This window comes from Sapajus apella, unplaced genomic scaffold, assembly GCF_009761245.1.
Source record: "Sapajus apella isolate SASKATOON/1434 unplaced genomic scaffold, GSC_monkey_1.0 scaffold79, whole genome shotgun sequence".
NCBI classification, from domain to species: Eukaryota; Metazoa; Chordata; class Mammalia; order Primates; family Cebidae; genus Sapajus; species Sapajus apella.
The window spans coordinates 1,742,804-1,762,543 of record NW_022437019.1 but is presented as its reverse complement, the minus strand read 5'-3'; the positions used below and the strand labels follow the sequence as shown (position 1 = coordinate 1,762,543).

General features: G+C 48.7%; 1 protein-coding gene across 3 annotated transcripts in view; it reads right to left on the bottom strand.

The window, feature by feature from the left end:
• SLIT3 (slit guidance ligand 3) overlaps nt 1-19,740 on the bottom strand; it is a 627,018-nt gene that overhangs the window by 76,328 nt on the left and 530,950 nt on the right. For all 3 annotated transcript variants that reach the window (XM_032252688.1, XM_032252689.1, XM_032252690.1), the window contains 6 exons: nt 17,185-17,335; nt 15,525-15,599; nt 8,963-9,106; nt 8,061-8,204; nt 4,942-5,105; nt 3,793-3,925 (listed from right to left, as the gene is read on the bottom strand). In XM_032252688.1, the coding sequence (XP_032108579.1) occupies nt 3,793-3,925; nt 4,942-5,105; nt 8,061-8,204; nt 8,963-9,106; nt 15,525-15,599; nt 17,185-17,335 (811 nt within the window). The remainder of the gene's footprint in view (nt 1-3,792; nt 3,926-4,941; nt 5,106-8,060; nt 8,205-8,962; nt 9,107-15,524; nt 15,600-17,184; nt 17,336-19,740) is intronic.

Genomic DNA, 19,740 nt, shown 5'->3' with positions numbered 1-19,740 from the left:
AAAAAAAAAAAAAAAAAAAAAAAAAAAAAAAAAAAAGAAAAGCCATCTTCATAACAGAAAAATGTAAAGGGAAGCAGCAAGTGGTGATGGAGAAGCTGTAGCAAGTTATCCAGATAACCCAGCTAAGATGTGGCCACACTAAACAACAGATAACCCATGGAGACAAAACAGCCTTTTATTGAAAGAAGATACCAGCTAGGACTTTCACAGATAGAGAGGAGAAGTCAATGCCTGCTTTCAAAGCTTCAAAGGGCAGGCTGACTCTCTTGTCAGGGGCCACTGCTGATGGTGACTTGAAGCTGAAGCCAATCCTCATTTACCATTTTGAAAATCCTAGGGCCTTTAACAATTACGGTAAATCTACTCTGTCTGTGTTAAGAAATAGGGCAACAAAGACTGGATGATGTGCCATCATCCAGTAAACAAAATGTGTTTACAGCACACTTTGCTGAATATTTTGAGCCCACTGTTGAGACCTGCTGCCCAGATATAAAGATTTCTTTCAAAATATTACTGCTCATTGACAATGTAACTGGTTATCTAAGAGACCTGATGGAAATATACAAACAGATTAATGTTGTTTTTATGTCTGTTAATATAACATCCTTTCTGCAGCCCATGGATCAAGGAGTATTTCAACTTTCAAGTCTTATTATTTAAGAAATACATTTTGTAAGATGATAGCTGCCATAGATAATGATTTCTCTGATGGGTCTGGGCAAAGTAAATTGAAAACCTTCTGGAAAGGATTCACTGTTCTAGATGCCATTTGAACACCTGTGATTCACGGTAGGAGGTCAAAATAGCAACATTAATAGGAGTTGGAAGAAGTGGATTCCCACCCTGATGGATGACCTTGAGGGGTTTCAAGACTTCAGTGGAGGAAGTAGCTGCAGATATGGTGAAAACAGTAAGAACGAGAATTAGAAGTGGAGCCTGAAGATGTGACTGAATTGCTGCAATCTCATGATCAAACTTGAGCAGATAAAGAGTTGTGTCTTATAGATGAGGAAAGAAATTGGTTTCTTGAGATGGAATCTAATTTTGGTGAAGATGCTGGGAATATTGTGAAATGACAACTAAGGATTTAGAACATTATATAACTTCAGTTGAGAAAGTAGCAGCAGGGTCTGAGAGGATTGACTCCATTTTTTTTTTTTTTGAGACATGGAGTACAGTGATGCAATCTTGGCTTACTGCAACTTCCGCCTCCCAGGTTCAAGCAATTCTCCTACCTCAGCTTCCCCAGTAGTTGGAATCACAGGTGTGCACCACCACGCCCTGCTAAGTTTTGTATTTTTAGTAGACATGGGGTTTCACCACGTTGGCCGGGCTGGTCTCAAACTTCTGACCTCAAGTGATTCACCTGCCTCAGCCTCCCAAAGTGCTGGGATTACAGGTGTGAGCCACTGCGCCCAGCCTTGACCCCAATTTGAAAAGAACTTCTACTGTGGGCAAAATGATATTAAACAGCATTGTGTGCTACAGAGAAATCCTGCATGAAGTAAGAGTCCATTGATGTGACAAACCTCACTGTTGTCTTATTTTAAGAAATTGCCATAGCCACCCAATGTTTGGCCACCACCGCCCTGATCAGACAGCTGCCATCAACATCAAGGCAGGCTCTCCACTAGGAAAAAGATCACAACTTGCTGGAGGCACAGATCACCATTAGCATTTTTTAGCAATAAAGTATTATTAAGGTACGTACATTGGTTTTTTTCCCAACACAATGAGATTGCACACTTAATAGACTAGAGTACAGTATAAACATAACTGTGATATACACTGGGAAGCCCAAACATTTGTGTGATTTGCTTTACTGCAGCTTGTGCTTTATGGTGGTCTGGAATTGAACCCACAATATCTCCAAGGTATGCCTGTACTGTACATGCTAAGCTGGCCCAGAAAAGGGAGTGGGCCTGGGGCCTGGTGAGACGGATGTCAAAGTCAAGCATCAGATGTGTGGTGGTGCGTGTGGTGGTGTGTGGGTGTCATGGTGTGTGGGTATGGTGATGAGTGTGGTGGTGTATGGGTGTGGCAGTGTGTGGTGTGGTGGTGTGGTGCTGTGTGAGTGTGGTGGTGTATGGGCATGGTGGTGTATGGGCGTGGGTGTGGTGGTGTGTGGGTGTGGTGTGGTGGTGTGTGGGTGTGGTGTGTGGGTGTGTGGGTGTGTGGCGGTGTGGTGTGGGGGTGCGGTTTGGTGGTGTGTGGGTGTGGTGGTGTGGGGTGTGGTTTGATGCTGTGTGGGTGTGGTGTGTGGTGTGTGGTCTGGGGTGCGGTTTGGTGGTGTGCGGTGTGCGTGTCTTGCTTTCCTGGCACTGAGGCTCTTCCTGTTGCCCCTCCCTGGCTCTGCCAGCTTCCAGGCAGGGCCTCTGCTTATGCAGCCACTTCGGCCTGGAGCACTCCTTGTCCCTCCTGGTGACCTGCTCCTCACCCATCAGGGTGCAGTTCCAGCATCATTTCCCACGGGAGCGTTCTCTGAGCCTCATGTCTCTGTCACGTCTCACTTTAGCACGTCCTAGCAACCTTGCACCTCTTTTTTTGTAGCATTTTTCTCAGTTGTCACTTCACGTGTGCATCTGTGATGATGGAGCGAATGTCTACCTTCCCTCATAAACTGGGACCCCACGAATGTAGGGGTCACAACCAGTTTGCTTGCCGTTGTCTCTCCAATGTGAACAGAGTACCCAACACCAAGAAACCTGGCCAATACGTGTTGAGTGGATGAGTGGATGAATGCGAGTGTGCACGTGCTGTGTGTTGGTTGTGAGTGTGTGGTGCTCCTCTGGTCCTAGCTCCAGTGTTCTTGGTGCATTCCAGGGAGACCCTTTCACTGGGGGACTGTGCCCTGTCCTTCTGTCTGTGCTTTCCAGGGGGCAGAAATAGGATTCTCTCCATAATTTAAAGAGTACTTTAGGAAGAGGCTAACACCTTTTTCATTGAGTTGGGAGTTTCTAGTGCAGAAACAAGACCTGAAGAGTCAGTGGCAGGAGCTTGGGCTGTGGAATAAGAAACCTCCTCTTCCATGCCCACTTATGAGTGAGAACATACGGCGTTTGGTTTTCTGTTCTTGTGTCAGTTTGCTGAGAATGATGGTTTCCAGCATTATCCATGCCTCTGCAAAGACATGAACTCATGTATACCTACGTAGCAAACCTGAACGTTCTGCACATGTACGCCAGAACTTAAAGTATAATTTAAAAATTAAAAAAAATCCAAATTAATTAAAATTAAATAAAATTTAAAAAAAGAAAGCTTTTATTCTGAGAATGAACGAGGCCCAGAGCTAAGACCTCGTCTGTAAAATGGGGCCTCATGCTTGATAGGGCTGTTTGAACTCGGAATAGGATCCTACTCGGAGGAGTGCTTTGTAAGCCACAGTGCCCGCTGGGCAATGTTTTTACAATTATCCTGCACTGCTGCTCGGATCAGACTAAGTTGCTGAGCAGTCTTAGGAAGAGGGTGGGAGCGGAGGTTTTGGGGGGTGATATGGAAAACAAGGCCATCATCCTGCCACTTATATTCAGGGTATCTCTAAGGATTCCAGGGTCAGAGACTCCTCTCCTGCTAGGCAGAGGCACTGGGGGAGCTGTGCTTCCTGTGCCCTTGTCAAAGCCATGGCTGCCATCTTGGTGAGGGCTCCACTGCCATCTTTCTGGGATCCATTTAAGTAGGGTCTCCCCAGGGCAGTTTCGCCATGTGGCCTTGCTTGAGATGCTGGGGTAAAGCATGGAGGATGCTGCTGGTGGTGAGATGACGGGGTGCTTGGAGGCGGCTGGGGGTACTTACAGTTCGGTCACGTCCTTGGGCATCCCTTTGGGGAGGGCGCGGAGTCCCTTGTTGCTACATCGCACCACAGTGTCCATGCAGGTGCACTGCTCCGGGCAGCGCGGGCTCAGCTGGCAGCTACTCTCATCGTTGCCTGCAGAGAGCCCCAGAGAAGGTGAGAACAGTGGGAGATACGCTCCACTAGGGGGAGCCAGTGAGCAAGGCTGCGTCTCCAGTCCCCACTGGGCGCTGGAACCAGGAACAGGGTACCTGCTGGTCTCATCCGCGGTTGACGGGTGTTGCCTACCTTCTACCTCATTCGACATAAGATGAAGACCACGAAGCAGGCTTAGCAAGAGTAACAGATAGGAAAGAGGTCTCTGTTAACCAGATCAGGAATAAGCCCAAATGACTGAAGGAGTGGTCAGGGGGAGGGGGCAGAGTCTTTTCCCTTCCTTTTTCTCCTTTCTTTCTCTTCTCCCACAACTACATAGTCCCTCTGAGGCGGGGAGTGTGTCCCCAGCCTCCATTATGCCTTAATCTCAGTTAATGATCTGCCTCTAGATAACCCAAAGTTGATCAAGTGAAGAACTGTGCTGGCTTGAATTTATGCAAACAAATATGCTCTCTGGGATCCTGAGAACCAGAGCCTCAGATATCCATATCCCCAGCCAGTGACAAGACTTTTCTTGAAGTCTATTTCTCATGAGTACATACTCCCGAGGCTCATCATGATGCAGGCAGGAAGACTGAGGCCAGGGCTCCCATGTACAGTTGTATAGGTTGTGCACTCCACAAGGGTGCTATATCATATAAGGAGCACCAAGCTCACTGTGGACATGATAGATTAGTATATTTGGTACAACAGTTTTCTCATAGATGGCAGTATCTTGTTCTAATGAGCAAGTGTCTTGTCTTAATGAAATCAGTATAATATGACAGATTTCTAACTGATGGAAATAAAATGATTTCTGAAGGGGGCACCTTTTCTTAATTTGCATGAAGGAGCCATGTGGGATAGCAGTAGATCTGCAAAGCTCTCCAGCATGCCAGCTCTGTGCCCAAAGCAAAGCGGAATGGGATCTCAGGGAGTATCTGATCCTGTATCTCTGGCATCTTCCTTGGCTTCCCAGGACCTTCCCCACTGCCCTCGACCCCCAGTCTTCTCACCGTCACAGGTGAAGTCCTGGATGGCCACATCCTGGATGGGAATCTCCTTGAGGAAAAATGGCTTCTGGCACCTAGGGTTTCCGCTGACGATCCGCCTCTTCCTCAACCACTTGCCCAGCCAGGCCAGGTGGCAGTTGCAGTTGAAGGGGTTGGACAGGAGGTTTCTAGGAGGAAAGAAGGGTGCTTAGCCTCCACCTTCTACTGTGGGAGTGGCCCTGGAATCTGCTTCTGCAATCCCAGAGCCCAGCTCTCCCAGCCGGGGAAGATGTGGTCTCAGAAAGGAAATGTAGGCTCCTCACCAGGTACAGTCTCTGCAAGGGTCTCATTCGAGACCTCCGCCACTGATGGAGGTAGGCGTGGCCTCTCACCATGCCATCCCTGGTGTACGGAGCTCTGGCAGTGTGAACTGCCTTTGGGTTCTTAGCAGAGATTCACCCTGAGCGCCTTCGCACTTGCTGCTCCCCTTGCTGGGAATCCGTCTCTTTACAGGTTGCCTGACTGACTTCTCCTCGTTCTTTAGTCCTTGGCTTCAGTGACATTTCATTAAGAAAGCCTTCTCTGAGTCCCCCATATAGAGTGGGACAATTCAGCCTCACCCTGTCTTTTCCCTCATTCCCCTTCATTCTCTCCGTAGCACCCATGGGAGTGTGCAGTGACTGGTTTCTGTGCTCGCCTTGCACCTTGGACTCTATATTCCACGAGGGTAGGGTCTGTTTGCCTCTGCGTATCCCGAAATTAGTGTTATGTCATCACAGGCACTTTATACGCCTCTGTGGACTGAAATAACTGGAATGATGGAGAGATGAGAGCATGATGGCAGCTATCCCTCCCTGAGTGTTTACTACAGAACTGGGACCACACCGAGCACTTCATACATCCGTTGTCTCATTCATTCCTGTCACAGCAACCCTAAGAAGGAGGTAACATCATTTTCCTCTCACGCATGAGGAAAGTAAAGCTCGCGGAGCTTATTTAAGAGGGGCAGACAGCTCTTGAGTGGCTGTAGGATGATACAGCAATTAAGGGCTTGGAAGTGGTTGTTCTGGGGTTGCAGTCCAGGCTCCGACACTCAGTAGCTGTGTGAAGCAGGGCAAGTGACTTCGTGGATCAGAGCTGGCTCCCTGAACGCTTTGTGACTCTGCCCCTCTCAGCATCTTAGGTGTTTTTGGATTTCTAATGTGGAGGTACCTAGGAGGGGCTAGACATGGACTAAAGGACCAGCTCACTGGTGTTAGCTCCCAACCCATTGTCCCCTCCTGTTGATGTCATTCATTCGTTTGATTCATTCCTTTCCTCAACAATTACATGCCTGGCATCTCCGTACGCTCTTGGCACAGATCTAAACATTAAGGATACAGCACTGAACAAAACAGCTGCATATCCCTGTCCTTCAGAAACTTACATGATGGTGGGCAGATAATATACAATTAACAGCAAGTTAGTAAATGACACAGTCTATTAGGACATAGTTAGTGCTATGTAGTATTAGGGGCCAGGGCCAGAGGGATCGGGGTTATGGCAGAGGGGTGGAACGGGGTGGGGCAGGTGATACTTGAGCAAAGGTAGAAGGGAGGGAGGCAGGGGGGAGGGTGTTCCAGGGAGTGCAAAGTTTCAAGGTGGGAGTGGGCTGGGAACGTGGGAAAATGGTGGCGCTAGAGTGGAGGGAGGGAGGGGACAGGCAGGACATGAGGGGCAGATGGGGTGGGGCCGGCCTGTAGGCCCTCCGCTAACTTTGCCTTTGATTCCAAGTGCCATGGGCATAGGACAGCAACAGGAGGTGCAGAAGCAGCCTTTCCTTCTGCCTTCCAAAGGGTCTTTGGGGAAGGTTAGAGACAGGACCACAAACCAGCAACTAAGGATAACAGAGCCACATGGAAATACGAAGCGCAGCTGTAAAAGGCGCACATGTTGAGCACTTTCTACCCCTAGGTCCTTGCTGTGTGTTTTACAAGCATCACCAGATTCAGTCCTGGTAACCATCCTAGGAGGTAGATGCAGAAGGGAAATGGAAGCATGAGGAGATGAAGTAACTTTCCCAAGGTCACACAGCTAACAAGAGACACAGCCAGGATTTGAACCTGGGCAATCTGGCTCTAGAGTCTTACCCATTATTCCACAGAGGCTCTCTTCCCACCACAGTGCTCCCAGGCAGGAGCACTCCTTTAGGTGTCTAGAAAGCTGGGCTTTAATTCTGGTTCTGATACCCATTGAAGCAGCCAGTGACATCTTTTTGAAACCCCTGTCTGGTGATATAACTGATCTACTTAAAAGTGCCAGTCTTCCTGATGTGCTCTGGACAAAGACCAAGATGGCCCACAGCAGTCCTGCAGCCTGACCCTGGCTTCCTCTTTAGCCTTGCCTTATGTCATGCCCTTCCTCATTCAGTGCTGTGACCATGCTGGGATATGTTCAGTCCCACATTATTTGCTCTGTTGCAACCAACCACAGGGCCTTTGCACATTCCCTTTCCTCTGAAGGAAGTGCACCGTCCACTTTCTTCAATAGCTAACTCCCACTTACCTTCCAGAATACAGCTCCAGTGTTTTATCAACAAAGCCCCCCACCCCCTGCTTTTTTTTGAGACAGAGTCTTCCTCTGCCACCTAGGCTGGATTACAATGGCAAGATCTTGGCTCAATGCAGCCTCTGCTTCCCGGGTTCCAGCAGTTCTCCTGCCTCAGTCTCCTGGGTAGCTGGGATTACAGGTACTTGCCCACCACACCTGGCTAATTTTTGTATTTTTAGTAGAGATGGGGTTTCACTATGTTGGCCAAGCTGGTCTTGAACTCCTGACCTCGGGTGATCCACCTGCCTTGGCCTCCCAAAGTGTTAGGATTATAGGCGTCAGCCACCATGCCTGGCCTTCCATGTTGGGTTTCCAAATCACTGTGGACCTGCTTTCTGTGGCAGTTCACCATACTGTGAGCTCCAGGAAGGGGGCCCAAGTGTGTGCAGCCTCAGCACCTGCACGATGCCTGGCACATAAAGGAAGCTTGACGAATGTTTTCAAGTGGACAATTGGATAGATGAGCTTGGCCAAGGGTAGCAGGGAGCTGGGAGGAGAGAAGTCTGCAGAGCAGGAGCCCAGAGTGAGTGGGCAGTGGAATCAGGAGAACTTACATGGTGGACAGGGAGACAAGCGTGGTGAAGGCTCCAGGGGTGATGGTGGTGATCCGATTGTCATAGAGGGACAGCAGTCTCACCGAACTCAGGCCGGCAAAGGTGTCATTACTCACACAGCTGATCAAGTTACTCCTCAGCATCCTACCGGGAGAGGGGTGGGGATGAGAGAGCACAGGCACGATCTTTTCTGTCACCAAATGGTGCCATGGTAGTGCGTATGTGTATAGGTGAGATGCTTTTGCTGATTCTAAGCCCAGTCCAGCCACGTTGCTCAGGTTTGCTCTGTAAGGGCAGGGCCTGGAGCCCCACTGGGCTGTGTGTAAATGTGTGTGTGCCTTGTCATTTGTGCATGCTTTCTTGGAAGCACAAGTCAATCATATGTATGTACACACACACATATTGTGTGGTTGCTAGGGCATATACATGTATTTCTGGGAAAAGAAGAGAATTAAGAAGTGGTTGTAGACGTCAGCTTGTATGTATGTGTGTGCTTGTATGTCTACGCCTGTTTGTGCATATGTTTATGGGTGAATGTGTGTTTGTGTGCCTCCTTCAGCAAATTTCTGGTATGAATGTGTATATATGTGCATACACATATATATGATACACATATATACACACACATATATACATATGTGTATACATGGGAGAGGGCGGCTATGTGGGGTGTGTGTGTGTTGGGGTGTGTGTGTGTAAGTGTGTATGCTGGAGAGTGTTCAGCATGCTAAATTCTTTCCCATCCAAGGCTGTGGAATGTCTGATGACTCTGACTCCAGGAAGAGAGGGACTAGGGAGGCCAAGACAGCGCCTGGGTCCCACCTGCCCTGATAGTCTGTCTCCAATTCCTGTCCTCCCATCTCCCTCTGGGTCTTGTTCCAGGCCCCACCCCAAGCACTCACAAGGTTTTGAGGCCACTGAGGCCGCGGAACATGCGCCCGTGCACAGTCTCCAGCTGGTTCCCTGTCAGCATCAGCTCCTGCACGCTGGCCGCTCCATCGAAAGCACCTTCTCGCACCTCCTTGATCTTATTGTTACTCAGGTTTCTAGAAGGAAGAAACAGAATGGGGGAGGATCAAAAGGAGCAGACGGTTTGGATTCAGGGATGGAATGTCCTGCCCTGCAGCCAGCTGGGGACTCTCCGGGGCCCCCGAGACTGAGGACAGGATGGTGGAAGGAGATCCGTTTTGGGGTCCCTGACCTTTGGTCTTCAGCCTCTGGCCCAGGGAGAAGGGACCCCGGGCCTACATAGGTGAGGCTGCCTTTGTGAAAAAGACCACATGGTCAGTGGAGGAACAGATGAAGAAAATGTGGTCTACAGACACAACGGAATACGATTCAACCATACAAAGAATGAAAACCTGTCGTTTGCAGCAACATGAATGGCACTGGGGTCACTGTGTTAAGTGAAATGAGCCAGGCATAGAAAGGCGAATATCATATGTTCCTACTCATACGTGGGAGCTAAAAAAGTTGATCTCATGGAGGCAGAAAGTAGAAGCATGGTTACCAGAGGCTGGGAAGCTTTAGGGGAGATGAAGAGAGGTTGGTAAATGGGTAGCTAGAAGGAATACGTTCTAGTGTTTGAGAGCACAGTGGGGTGACTCTAGTTAACAATATCTATTTCAAAATAGCTATAGAAGATCTGAAATATTTCCAACACAAAGAAATGATAAGTGTTAGAAGTGATGGAGCTCCTAAATACCCTGTTTGATCACTATACATTGCATGCATGTATCAAAATATCACGTGTCCCATAAATATGTACCATCGTTATGTATCAATTAAGAAAAGTAGACCGGATGGGATTTGAAGGTTTTTTTTCTGTGTAATTGTCTTTTCAATGCTCTGGGGGACTGAGAGAGTTAAAATAGTGACTCAAACTTTTTTTCTTCCTTCAGTAGAGACTCTCATGAAGCACTGATTTACAAGAAGAAGCCAGGAGAAAAATACAAAGCATGCCCCCCGTTCCTTGGGACTAGGGCATCTGTGGAACTTCTAGCTTTCTCACCAGTTAAGGATCCCTGATATAAATAAATGGTGTTTTCTAGTTACTACGTGTTGACTGCTTTTTACGTATTGGGCGCCTCATGAGGGATCTGACCAGCACAACCACGTAAAACCCTCAAAACAGTGGCTGTCAGACTGATACATTATTATCGTCCCATTTTACGGATGATGGGACTGAGGTTCAGAGAGATTAACTAACTTGTTCGCAGTCACACAGCTGACAGAACTGGGATTTGAAGCCAGGTTTTCCGGCATATCAAATGTGCTCCATTGAATCTCTTCTTTCATAAGCGAGAATTCCTTTGGCTATGTGGATATTACTTCCTTGCAGAATAAGATTTTGGATATTGTATCAAGCCCTGGGTGCTGCCATTTCTGAGTCTGCCCCCGAGGTCTGAAAGCAGCTCTTCCCTCCGATGCCGACTGCTGACATCCTGCACAGGCCTCATGAGAGATCGGAACAGCAAGCAGATGCTGCAGAGCCATTAGCACTGAGAGTTCCCAGCTCTCCCTGGCAGGAGTGCTGGGGGCTTCTGTGCACCATCAAAATGCCCAGCCCTGGAAGGCATCCCTGGCCAGATGGATGAACTGAAGGTGATGACAGTGTTTATACTAGCTGAGGGGAAGAGTCCAGTCTCCCAAGCAAGCAGCATATTCAGAGCCCTGCATGGGGAACCACCTTCTGTAAACAGGGAAATTGCAGGTGGAGGCGGAGGCGCGAACTCATGGAGCCCATGGAAGCTGGTAGAATTGGCGGGCTCACAGAGATAGACCAGGACGCATCTTACTGCTGAAGATGCCGAGCCCCAGAGTAGGAGAGCACTGCTCCAGGCCACAGGGCATTGGAAGGGGATCTAGGGCCATACCAAGTCCCTGGTCTGAGCTCCAGGCTGACCCACAGCAATGTGAGGGGGTGAGACATCCCTTAGGGACTGATTTGGCAAGTGACAGAGCTGGGGGCTTAACGCAGGCCGACTTCCCTCTTCCGATGGAGGGACCAGGCCCCAGGATGAGGCCATGCCTGCACTTGTGGGCAGGTACGGAGGAATAGACAGTGCCTTGGTTCCTTCCCTGCTCCTCCGCATGACCCTGTTCTCCTTCTCTCCTCCCCATCCAGCCAAGAAAACAGGAATAAGCATTCCCAGCAAATCTCTCCCAAGCTGAGACAGTCAGCAGACTCGAAGACTGGATTTCCATTCCGTGCCTGGCTTTTCTTAAACTTGGCCAGTTTTCCGATAAATCCTGATAGCCCTGGTCTGGGATAACCCAGGAATGAAGGTAACGCACTGGGGAGACTGCAAATTACCCCCGAACTAGACATGGGAGGAGAGATAAAGGCTCTCCCAGCAGCTGTAACTCACCCGAATGCCAGAGGAAAAGGCTTTTGCTCCAGAGAGTTGAGCTTCTTAGGGGGTTAAAGTACAAGGGACGGGCAATGAAGATGAGTTAAAGCAGCTATGAAGTGAGAGGGTTCCCATTTCCTGACATCTGTTTCTTTAAATGAGCAAAATTAACATCACATTACTGTAAGGTTTGTGAATTGGATTTCCTCAGTCTGGGAGAATGGAAAACAGAAGGAGAGTAAAAAAGAGGGGATAGAAATTTCCAGAAGAGCTGGCTGCTGCTGTCTCTCCATCTATCAAAGCACCACTCACAAGTACAGGCAGCAGTAGCTGAAGGTCGGAAAGTGCAGCTTGGGGCAAGCACTCCAGAAACAAAACAAGTGCATGGAGGTTTTGTAAAAGCACTAGAATATTCTCAGAGCAGGGTCTTGCTAACAATGCCCCAGATCCCAGGAAACCCCAAAATGCAAAGTCAGGGCCACCCAGGGGCCTCTCTCCATCTTTGGGTTAGTTCAGAGCCCCTGAGGGTTTCTTGGTGAGGGTTAAGCGCATCGGTATCTGTACTGCCTGGCACAGGGTAAAGTGTCTAATTTGTGCTCACTGCTAGCTATTATTACTATTTTTACGGCCCTGCATGCAGCCACTTTCCACATTTGTACTCCTCCCAGGCTCCTGAGACTGTCTGAGTGTGCAAGCCCTGTTTTAAATATATAACCAGCTACTCTGGGTCACTCAACTCACATGGCCTCTCCTACCTTTCCACACTCTCTCTCCCCAGTACCATAGCCACGTCTTCTGTCTTTACTTCCTCATTCTTCTGATCTTCACCATAACTTATAAGGAAGGTGGATTTATTTCTATTATGTAAATGATGAAATTAAGGCTCAGAAAGGCTAAGGACACTCCTAGGGTCACATAGCTGGGAAGGGCAGAGCTGAATTCAGAACGCGCACAGGCTTGTCTGCCCATTTTCCCTCCACACCTGGACTTGTGGCTGCTCTTGAGAGGTGGAAATATTTGGCAGCCCTCACCTTTATTCCAACACGGCAAATATTGGGATGAGCTGAGTGACGTCTGTCCCTTTTGATGAGATCTAGGCCCCTATTTTACCAGAGTCCTCACTACGCCCTTTTGTTGCCTGGTTGCTGATGCCGGCAGTCAGTTGACACTTATCATGTGTTTGTGCTGTTGTTTTCTTGGGCACACAGAAATATTCTCTTTACTGATGTCTCTATCAAAACTGGGGGGATGAAAGACTCAAAGTGCTTCAGTTTCACCTCGAATGCGAGGGTACCTATTTTTTCACAGAAGCAAAGTCTAGCAGATCCTGTTCAGTAGACAAATATGCACTTGGCCAGCTTGACTCATCTTAATATCTGCCTCAGGCCAAAGGCATGTAAGTTTCTGTCTTCAGGTTAAAAACAAAGTACGTATTTCTCTGGTTTGATATAAAAAGAACAATTCCTGGCAGGTGATGGGTGAGGTTTGTGTTGGGCCCTTGAAGCTAGTGGGGCACTGGACTCCAATGACAGCCACGATCCTGACCCAAGTATGCCCCTTTCTCAGCCATCCCCCTAAAGTTCTCTCTACTGCTCCCACTTACAGAGCAGAGGTCACTGGCACCATGACCAATGTGGTGGCTGCAGGCAGGGAGGGAAAGAGCAAAGAGATCTGAGTGGCACCAGTGAGATTCAGATGCTGCCCAGGGCCTAGAAAGCCTCTGTCCTATTTGTCTGCAGGGAACCGATGGGTGGGGGTGTGAGGAACAAGAGAAAAACGAGGTGTTGCAGTCCATTCTCATTATAGGTAAACATCCCTAACCAGAATGTCTGAAACATTTTTTTTTCCTGAGACAGAGTCTTGCTCTGTCACCCAGGTTAAAGTGCAGTGGTGCGATCTTGGTTCACTTCAACCTCCGTCTCCCAGGTTTAAGCAATTCTCCAGCCTCAGCCTCCCCAGTAGCTGGGATTACAGGTGCCCGCCACTGTGCCCAGTGAATTTTTGTATGTTTAGTAGAGACGGGGTTTCACCATGTTGGCCAGGCTGGTCTCGAACTCCTGACCTCGTGATCCACCCACCTCGGCCTCCCAAAGTGCTGGGATTACAGGCATGAGCTGTTGCTCCCAGCCCCAAAAATTTTTGAGTGCTGATATGGTAACATAAGTAGAAAATTCCACACCTGACACCTTTGCTTTCTGAAGGTTCAATGCACAGGAACTTCGTTTTATGCACAAAATTATTAAAAATATCGTATAACTACCTTCAGGCTGTGTATAAGGTATATATGAAATGTAAGTGAATTTTGTTTAGACTTGCATCCCAGCCTCATGACATCTCATTGTGTATATGTAAACATTCCCAAATCCAAAAAATTTAAAATCTGAAACACTCCCGATCCCATGCATTTCAGATAACGGATACTCAACCCATACTCATAGCAGTTATGCTGTACACAGCTGCTGGGAACACTGCATTAGTGAATACCAACGCATTGCTCTTAGGGGAAATATAAGATTAGGGACCCGTGAGCCTCTGGTCTCAACATTTTCATCAACCTACCGACATACGATCTTGTTATATGTGTGCTTCTGTTGAAAGATACCTTATTTAATACATACAGCTGATCCATAACGTTGAACTCATGGCCAGCAGCACTGCAATTCAAGCCTGTAACAAAACTGCTCTCACGCACATATGTCCTCCGTAAGGCACATCACAGCCTTCGCACACTGAGGATCGCCAGACGGCCCTTCAGTGCTGTGACTGGGGACCGTTTTAAACAGTAAAATCGCCATCAAAAAGCACAAACATGCAAAACACGCGGTACTGAATATAATGCAAAAGGACGCTGGTTTACAGCACAAGAGGTGACAGAAGAAGGCAGAGCGTGGCCTCACTTGACCTTGGCTAGGTACACACTGTGGGTGACTCCTTTTTTTTTTTTTTTGGTGTTCTGTGCATGCCCGAGAATGACTGAACACTTGGAGAGTCTTGACTATGGAATTACACAAATGTTAGTGAGTCGGCGAATTCTCAAATATGGAATCCATGAATCATGAGGATGGACTGCATTTCCCCAGTTTTTGAGGCCCACCTGAACCCTGGGGCCAGGAGACATAAAGTATGGGGTGGGGTAAGGGAGAGGGGCTAAAGAGACAAGTGCTTCCCTGGGGATCAGATGGCAAAGCGCACCCCCTTCTGTGCTGGTACTCTGCTGGGAGGCCCTGAAGGGAAGACAAAGAGAAGCAAGCCAGGCCTCATGCTAGCGCGGCTGCAGGCGGACCCAAGTCTGAATGCCAGCTTTTGGACTTGTTAGCTGTGTGGTCTTAGAGAAGTCTCGGAACCTCCTTGAGCCCTGGCTTCCTCACCTGCACAAAGGGGACTATGAAGGCAGCACCGGACGGGTGAGTGAGGACTTGGTGAGACGATGTGTGTGAGGCACGGAGCGCGGTCCCTTGCTCAGGACAAGGACTCTAATGGTGCACCAATATCATTCTCATTACGTTTATGGCTAGGCCCAAGCTCCTAGGCAGGGAGAGGCTTAGGATGATACTCATCTCTGGCAGTGGAGAAGCCAATAAAGACATGTGGGCCCTTGCCTAAGCCAAGGCATGGTCAGACCTACAGATTCCTAGATGGAAACCCACTGTGAGAAGCTGCTGGAATGCACTCTGATGCGTATCATAATGCAGGAGTCTTTTGATTCCATTTAAAAACTGACTTTTAACTGTCATCACACAAAAATAGCCAAATAGCATATACTTCAGACACCTGTGCCCCATCACCAGTCCTTACCTGAGTCCTACCCACCAACCCTGGGCTAGGTATCGGATGGGCTATAGGGGTGGGGTGAGGAGAGGGTCCAGGGTGGGGTCTGGGACGGTGTGGAATGCTTGCTCTGTATAACTCTCAACTAAAACTGTGAAGCATCACTTTGGTCTGTGTCTACACGTCTTGCTACCCAACAGAGTCCACAGCAGAGCTCCAGAGGAGGCTGGGAGGGGCTGGAACAGAGGCTGAGGCAGAGGCCAGTGCCCTGGTTCCTCTAGTCTGGAACACAGGCTCTGGCTAGAGAACAGAGGCTGCTGCCAAGTTCCTGAAGTCAACTTACATTTTCCGCAAGTTGGGCAACTTCTTGAAGATACCAGTGGCCTCTAGAACTGATATCTCATTGTCATTCAGTCGCCTGTGTAGGAAGCAAGAAGATGAGTGGTGGGTTAGCTGTGGAGGAGACCCCTCCTTGGGCCCCCCATGGCTTTCGGTATATTGCCACCCGAACCTCACACTCAGTGAAGGCCCACAGAGCCATCGGTAGCTTTGGCATCCGTCTGGTCAACAGAGGGGCCCAGCGAGTGGGTGAGGCATATGCAATGCAAATAGGGTGAAAGAGAGAGGACAGCTGCTTCCTCCTTCTCTTGGAGGAAGCCTCCTTCGGCTGGGGTGTAGGGGATATTCTGAATACTCTGCATGGGCATGCATTGTTCTCAGCACCCATCAATTACTAAGGATCTGCTTTTATTTTGTGGACACACCCCAGGAAGGTTTCTCCAGGGTCTCCCAATCCTCCAAGCCCCTCAGCTCCTTCCTAAACACTTCCTTCTACCAGGAGCAGCTCGGGAACTTCACAGGTGCTCAGGGAGAGCAGCAGGGCAGGGAAAGGGACCTTGCTGTGTCCTCTGATGTCTTGGTGAAGTTAGAGAGGACAAAACTATAATAATAATGCAGATCACCACCGCTCATCCAGAGCTTGCTCTGCGCCAGGATTCAAGATGAGTTCCACGCCTGCATCTTCTTCATCTCCCCAACCACCCTAGGAGGTAGGCACTAGTTATCTCTCCCTTTGACAGCTAAGAAACTGAGTCCCAGATCTGTGGAGCAAATGGCCTCATCGTAGGAAGCCTGCCAGAATCAGGTGTCAGCCCCACATCTGTCAGTCCCCACATGCTGTGCCTTTGCCCTCCATGAGGCTATAATTTAAAAAAATTCTTTTAATTAACAAAGATTTTCTTTCAGAGACCGAGTCTTACTCTGTGGCCCAGGCTGGAGTGCAATAGTATGATCATAGCTCGCTGCAGCCTCGAATTCCTAGGCTCATGTGATTCTCCTGCCTCAGCCTCCCTAGTAGCTGGGACTACAGGTGCATGCTACTACCACGCCCATCTGATTAATTTTTTTTTTTTTTTGTAGAGACTGGAGTTGGGGAGTGGAGTCTCCCTGTGTTGCCCAGGATAGTCTTGAACTCCTGCCTCAAGTGATCCTCTCCCTTTGGCCTCCCAAAGTTTTGGTATTACAGGCATAGCCCACCATGCTTGGCCCAGCTATAATTTTTTAGCTCTTCTTTTTTTTTGGATAAACCAACACATCGCTTTATTAACATGGCTAATCGGAGGCTCAGATGTATTTAATCATTCTAGTTTTTTCTCCCTTCGTTCCAATTCTTTATTTAACACCCAACTTTCTGGTTTTACTGTAAGCTCCATAAGGGCTGGCAGGGACTATGTGCTCTGCCCTGATGTAGAAACGGGTGCGCCTAGCACGATGCCGGCTCACATTCACGGTGTTCAGAAAATATTTATAGAATGAAGGGATGAACTGTCTCTATTTGCAAGCAAGCTGTCCACAGGAGATGCCTGGGTATCTGCCTTCAGACACAGCCAATAAGCACCACATGACTGAGCCAGGAGGGGTTCACCTCCAGGAGACCTTGCCCATGCTGGCTGCGGGTGACCAGCGTGTGGGGAATAGGGAGTTCACACCGAGGTTGGACTTACAGGTCGGTGACGTATTCAGGGAGGTGGCTTGGGACGCGGGCCAGCTTCTGGTTGGAGCAGTCCACGATAGTGCCCTCGCAGCGGCACTTCTCAGGGCACATGAGGTCCATGAAGCACTCGCTGCTGAACCTGCTGCGGTAATCCTCGGAGCCTGGGAGGGGCCAAAGAGGGGACGTCAGCGTCACCCAAGTTCCACATAGAGCTCAGGTTGTGGGTCGTGGGGGTGGGAGACAGAGAGGGAGAACGAGTTAGGGGGTGTTGGGGGTCACGCGACAGACACGGTATCGCCCTCGCTATACGGCCACCTTGCTGGTGCTTTCCCTGCCCCCAGCCTTACTGCTTCCTTCCCATGAGTCTTTGTTATTCATCACCATCCTCAGGGAGACCAGGCTCAAGATCCACGGGCCCTTATGCTTTTGGGTGGGGGGTCACAGAACTTTTTGAGAAGCTGATGTAGGTTATGAATGTTTTCCTCGTGGAAGTGCTCCTTGGTGCACATGTACAGAATTCAGTCTACAGTTTTAGGGGGGCTACCTACTCCACGACTCTGATCATTCATGGACCCTCTAAACATTCATGAAAATCCAAATGACAAGATTTTGATGATACTTTGATGGGGGCTACGCCAGGGGTAGGAATAAGTTATGGGAAAGGGTTGCAAACTCAGGGGCCTTTATTACCCCAGCAGGTAATAAAATGAGTGCAGGCCAAGCACACGGGAGATAAATGACCATCGACAGCTGACTGTAAGATTGGGAAGGCAATAGTGAGGGTTGGGAAACTGGGGAATTGGAGCTACAGCCTTAATGCTTGGAAATTTGGCTCAGGGTTGCCTGATGTTTCTTTTTTGTTTGTTTTTAAAAAAGAAAATCCATATATTTAAACAATATTGGTAATCAATTCCAATTTAAAACACTGCGAAGATGAGCAAAATGTACCCGAGGGTCAGATTTGGCCTGTAAGTAGAGTGACAGGTGAGTTCCGATGAACTGAAAGTTGGAGCTGAGATGTGCTGTTTTGAAAAGGAATTTCTCCCGAAGTTCCACTCATGGTAACAGGACCAACAATCTGGTGTCTCTGAGAGATGCCTCGGGGAGTATCAATGATCACTAATGATCCATGGGTACCTGGGCAAAACTCTGTGAGACCTGGAATCATGCTGGGGGGACCTGAGGGAGCTCTGGTTCTCCTATCAGACATGAGCTTATTGATGGGGCCAGGTTTTCTTCATCCTTTCACCCTCAGCACTTTGCTAGCACAATGAGAGGCGCAGAACAAGAGTTGGATCCGCATCTGTCCAGTGCACGAGTGGGGTGTCATTGGCACCTGCGTGTCCTGTACAAGGGCATTCAGAAGGATTTCAGAGAATGTGAACATTGTTTGTTTGTTCCACTAGGTGAAGCAACTTGGTGATCTTATTTGCGTTAGGAGCATTAGCTTTTCATGCATTTCAGCAGAAGGGAGCGCAGGCTTGCTCAGGCTTCGGCACCTACTAGTCTCAGTCTCTCTCCATGTAAAATGGGAATCAAATAACTGCCCTTATCTTCCAGGGGCTCTTGTGCAGATGAAAGTAAGATTAAGGAGGTAGAGAGCCTCAGGAGTTGTGTGGATGCTTGTGACTCTAGCACTGCTTTTTTCTACAAACTGGCAGAAGATTTGGCAGCTCAGAGGCTGTGACAACATGAGTGTAGCTGGCTGTAGCAGTGGCCATTGATGGAACATGTGCTGAGCCGGGCACTATTCTTCCCATTTCAAATGGATGATCTCATAATCCTTGCAACACTCTGAGGTTAGGATAACTGTATTTTATTGATGAGGAAACTGAGCCCCACAGGTCCCTCAGTCTGGGCAGGCTGCTGCCTGGCTCCACGTGGTTAACATGCTGTGCTGTAGACATGTTTCTCCCCAGAGGTTTTCCCAGATCCTCGTGGGAATGATCTTATAGCCATACTTGGTGCAGGCGGACTGAATGGGGTCTTTCTCCGCAGTGGGCTATGGTGGGTGGGGCAGGATGCAGATCTTTTCTACACTCTTAGCTTCGCTTGCCTCACATGATCTCCCTATGGTCATTCTTGATCAGGAATGAACTTGGTGGTTCTTTGATTCTGAAGTAACATTCTCTACCTAAGACAGGGGGTCAGAAGCCTGGGCCTGTCCTCCTTTCCTTTTCTGCTCTCCCTCCATCCCTTCATCTCCCCTTCTACCCCTAAACTTGTGTGAGCAAAATCTGTGCACATATCCCCACAGTCATTTGAGTGGCTTGCTGGTTCAAAGTATGATGCAAATTTCCTGCCTTTGGTTTGCCAGCTTCGTCCCACTTGGTAATTGTGACCTGTACCCTTTTCTTCCAGACCCATCAGCGTGCTGAATCCTGTGCGCATTTTTCATTTTGCGAACCCTGTTAGGTGACTACCTTTTCTTGTACTCTGTACCAGTGCATCCACACAGTGACGGCACGAAGGGGCATTGCACACACACACAGAGATTTTTCCTTCACAACGTGTCTATAATGGGATCCTTGCAAAGCGAAGGAACCCTGATGGCTGATCAAAGGCA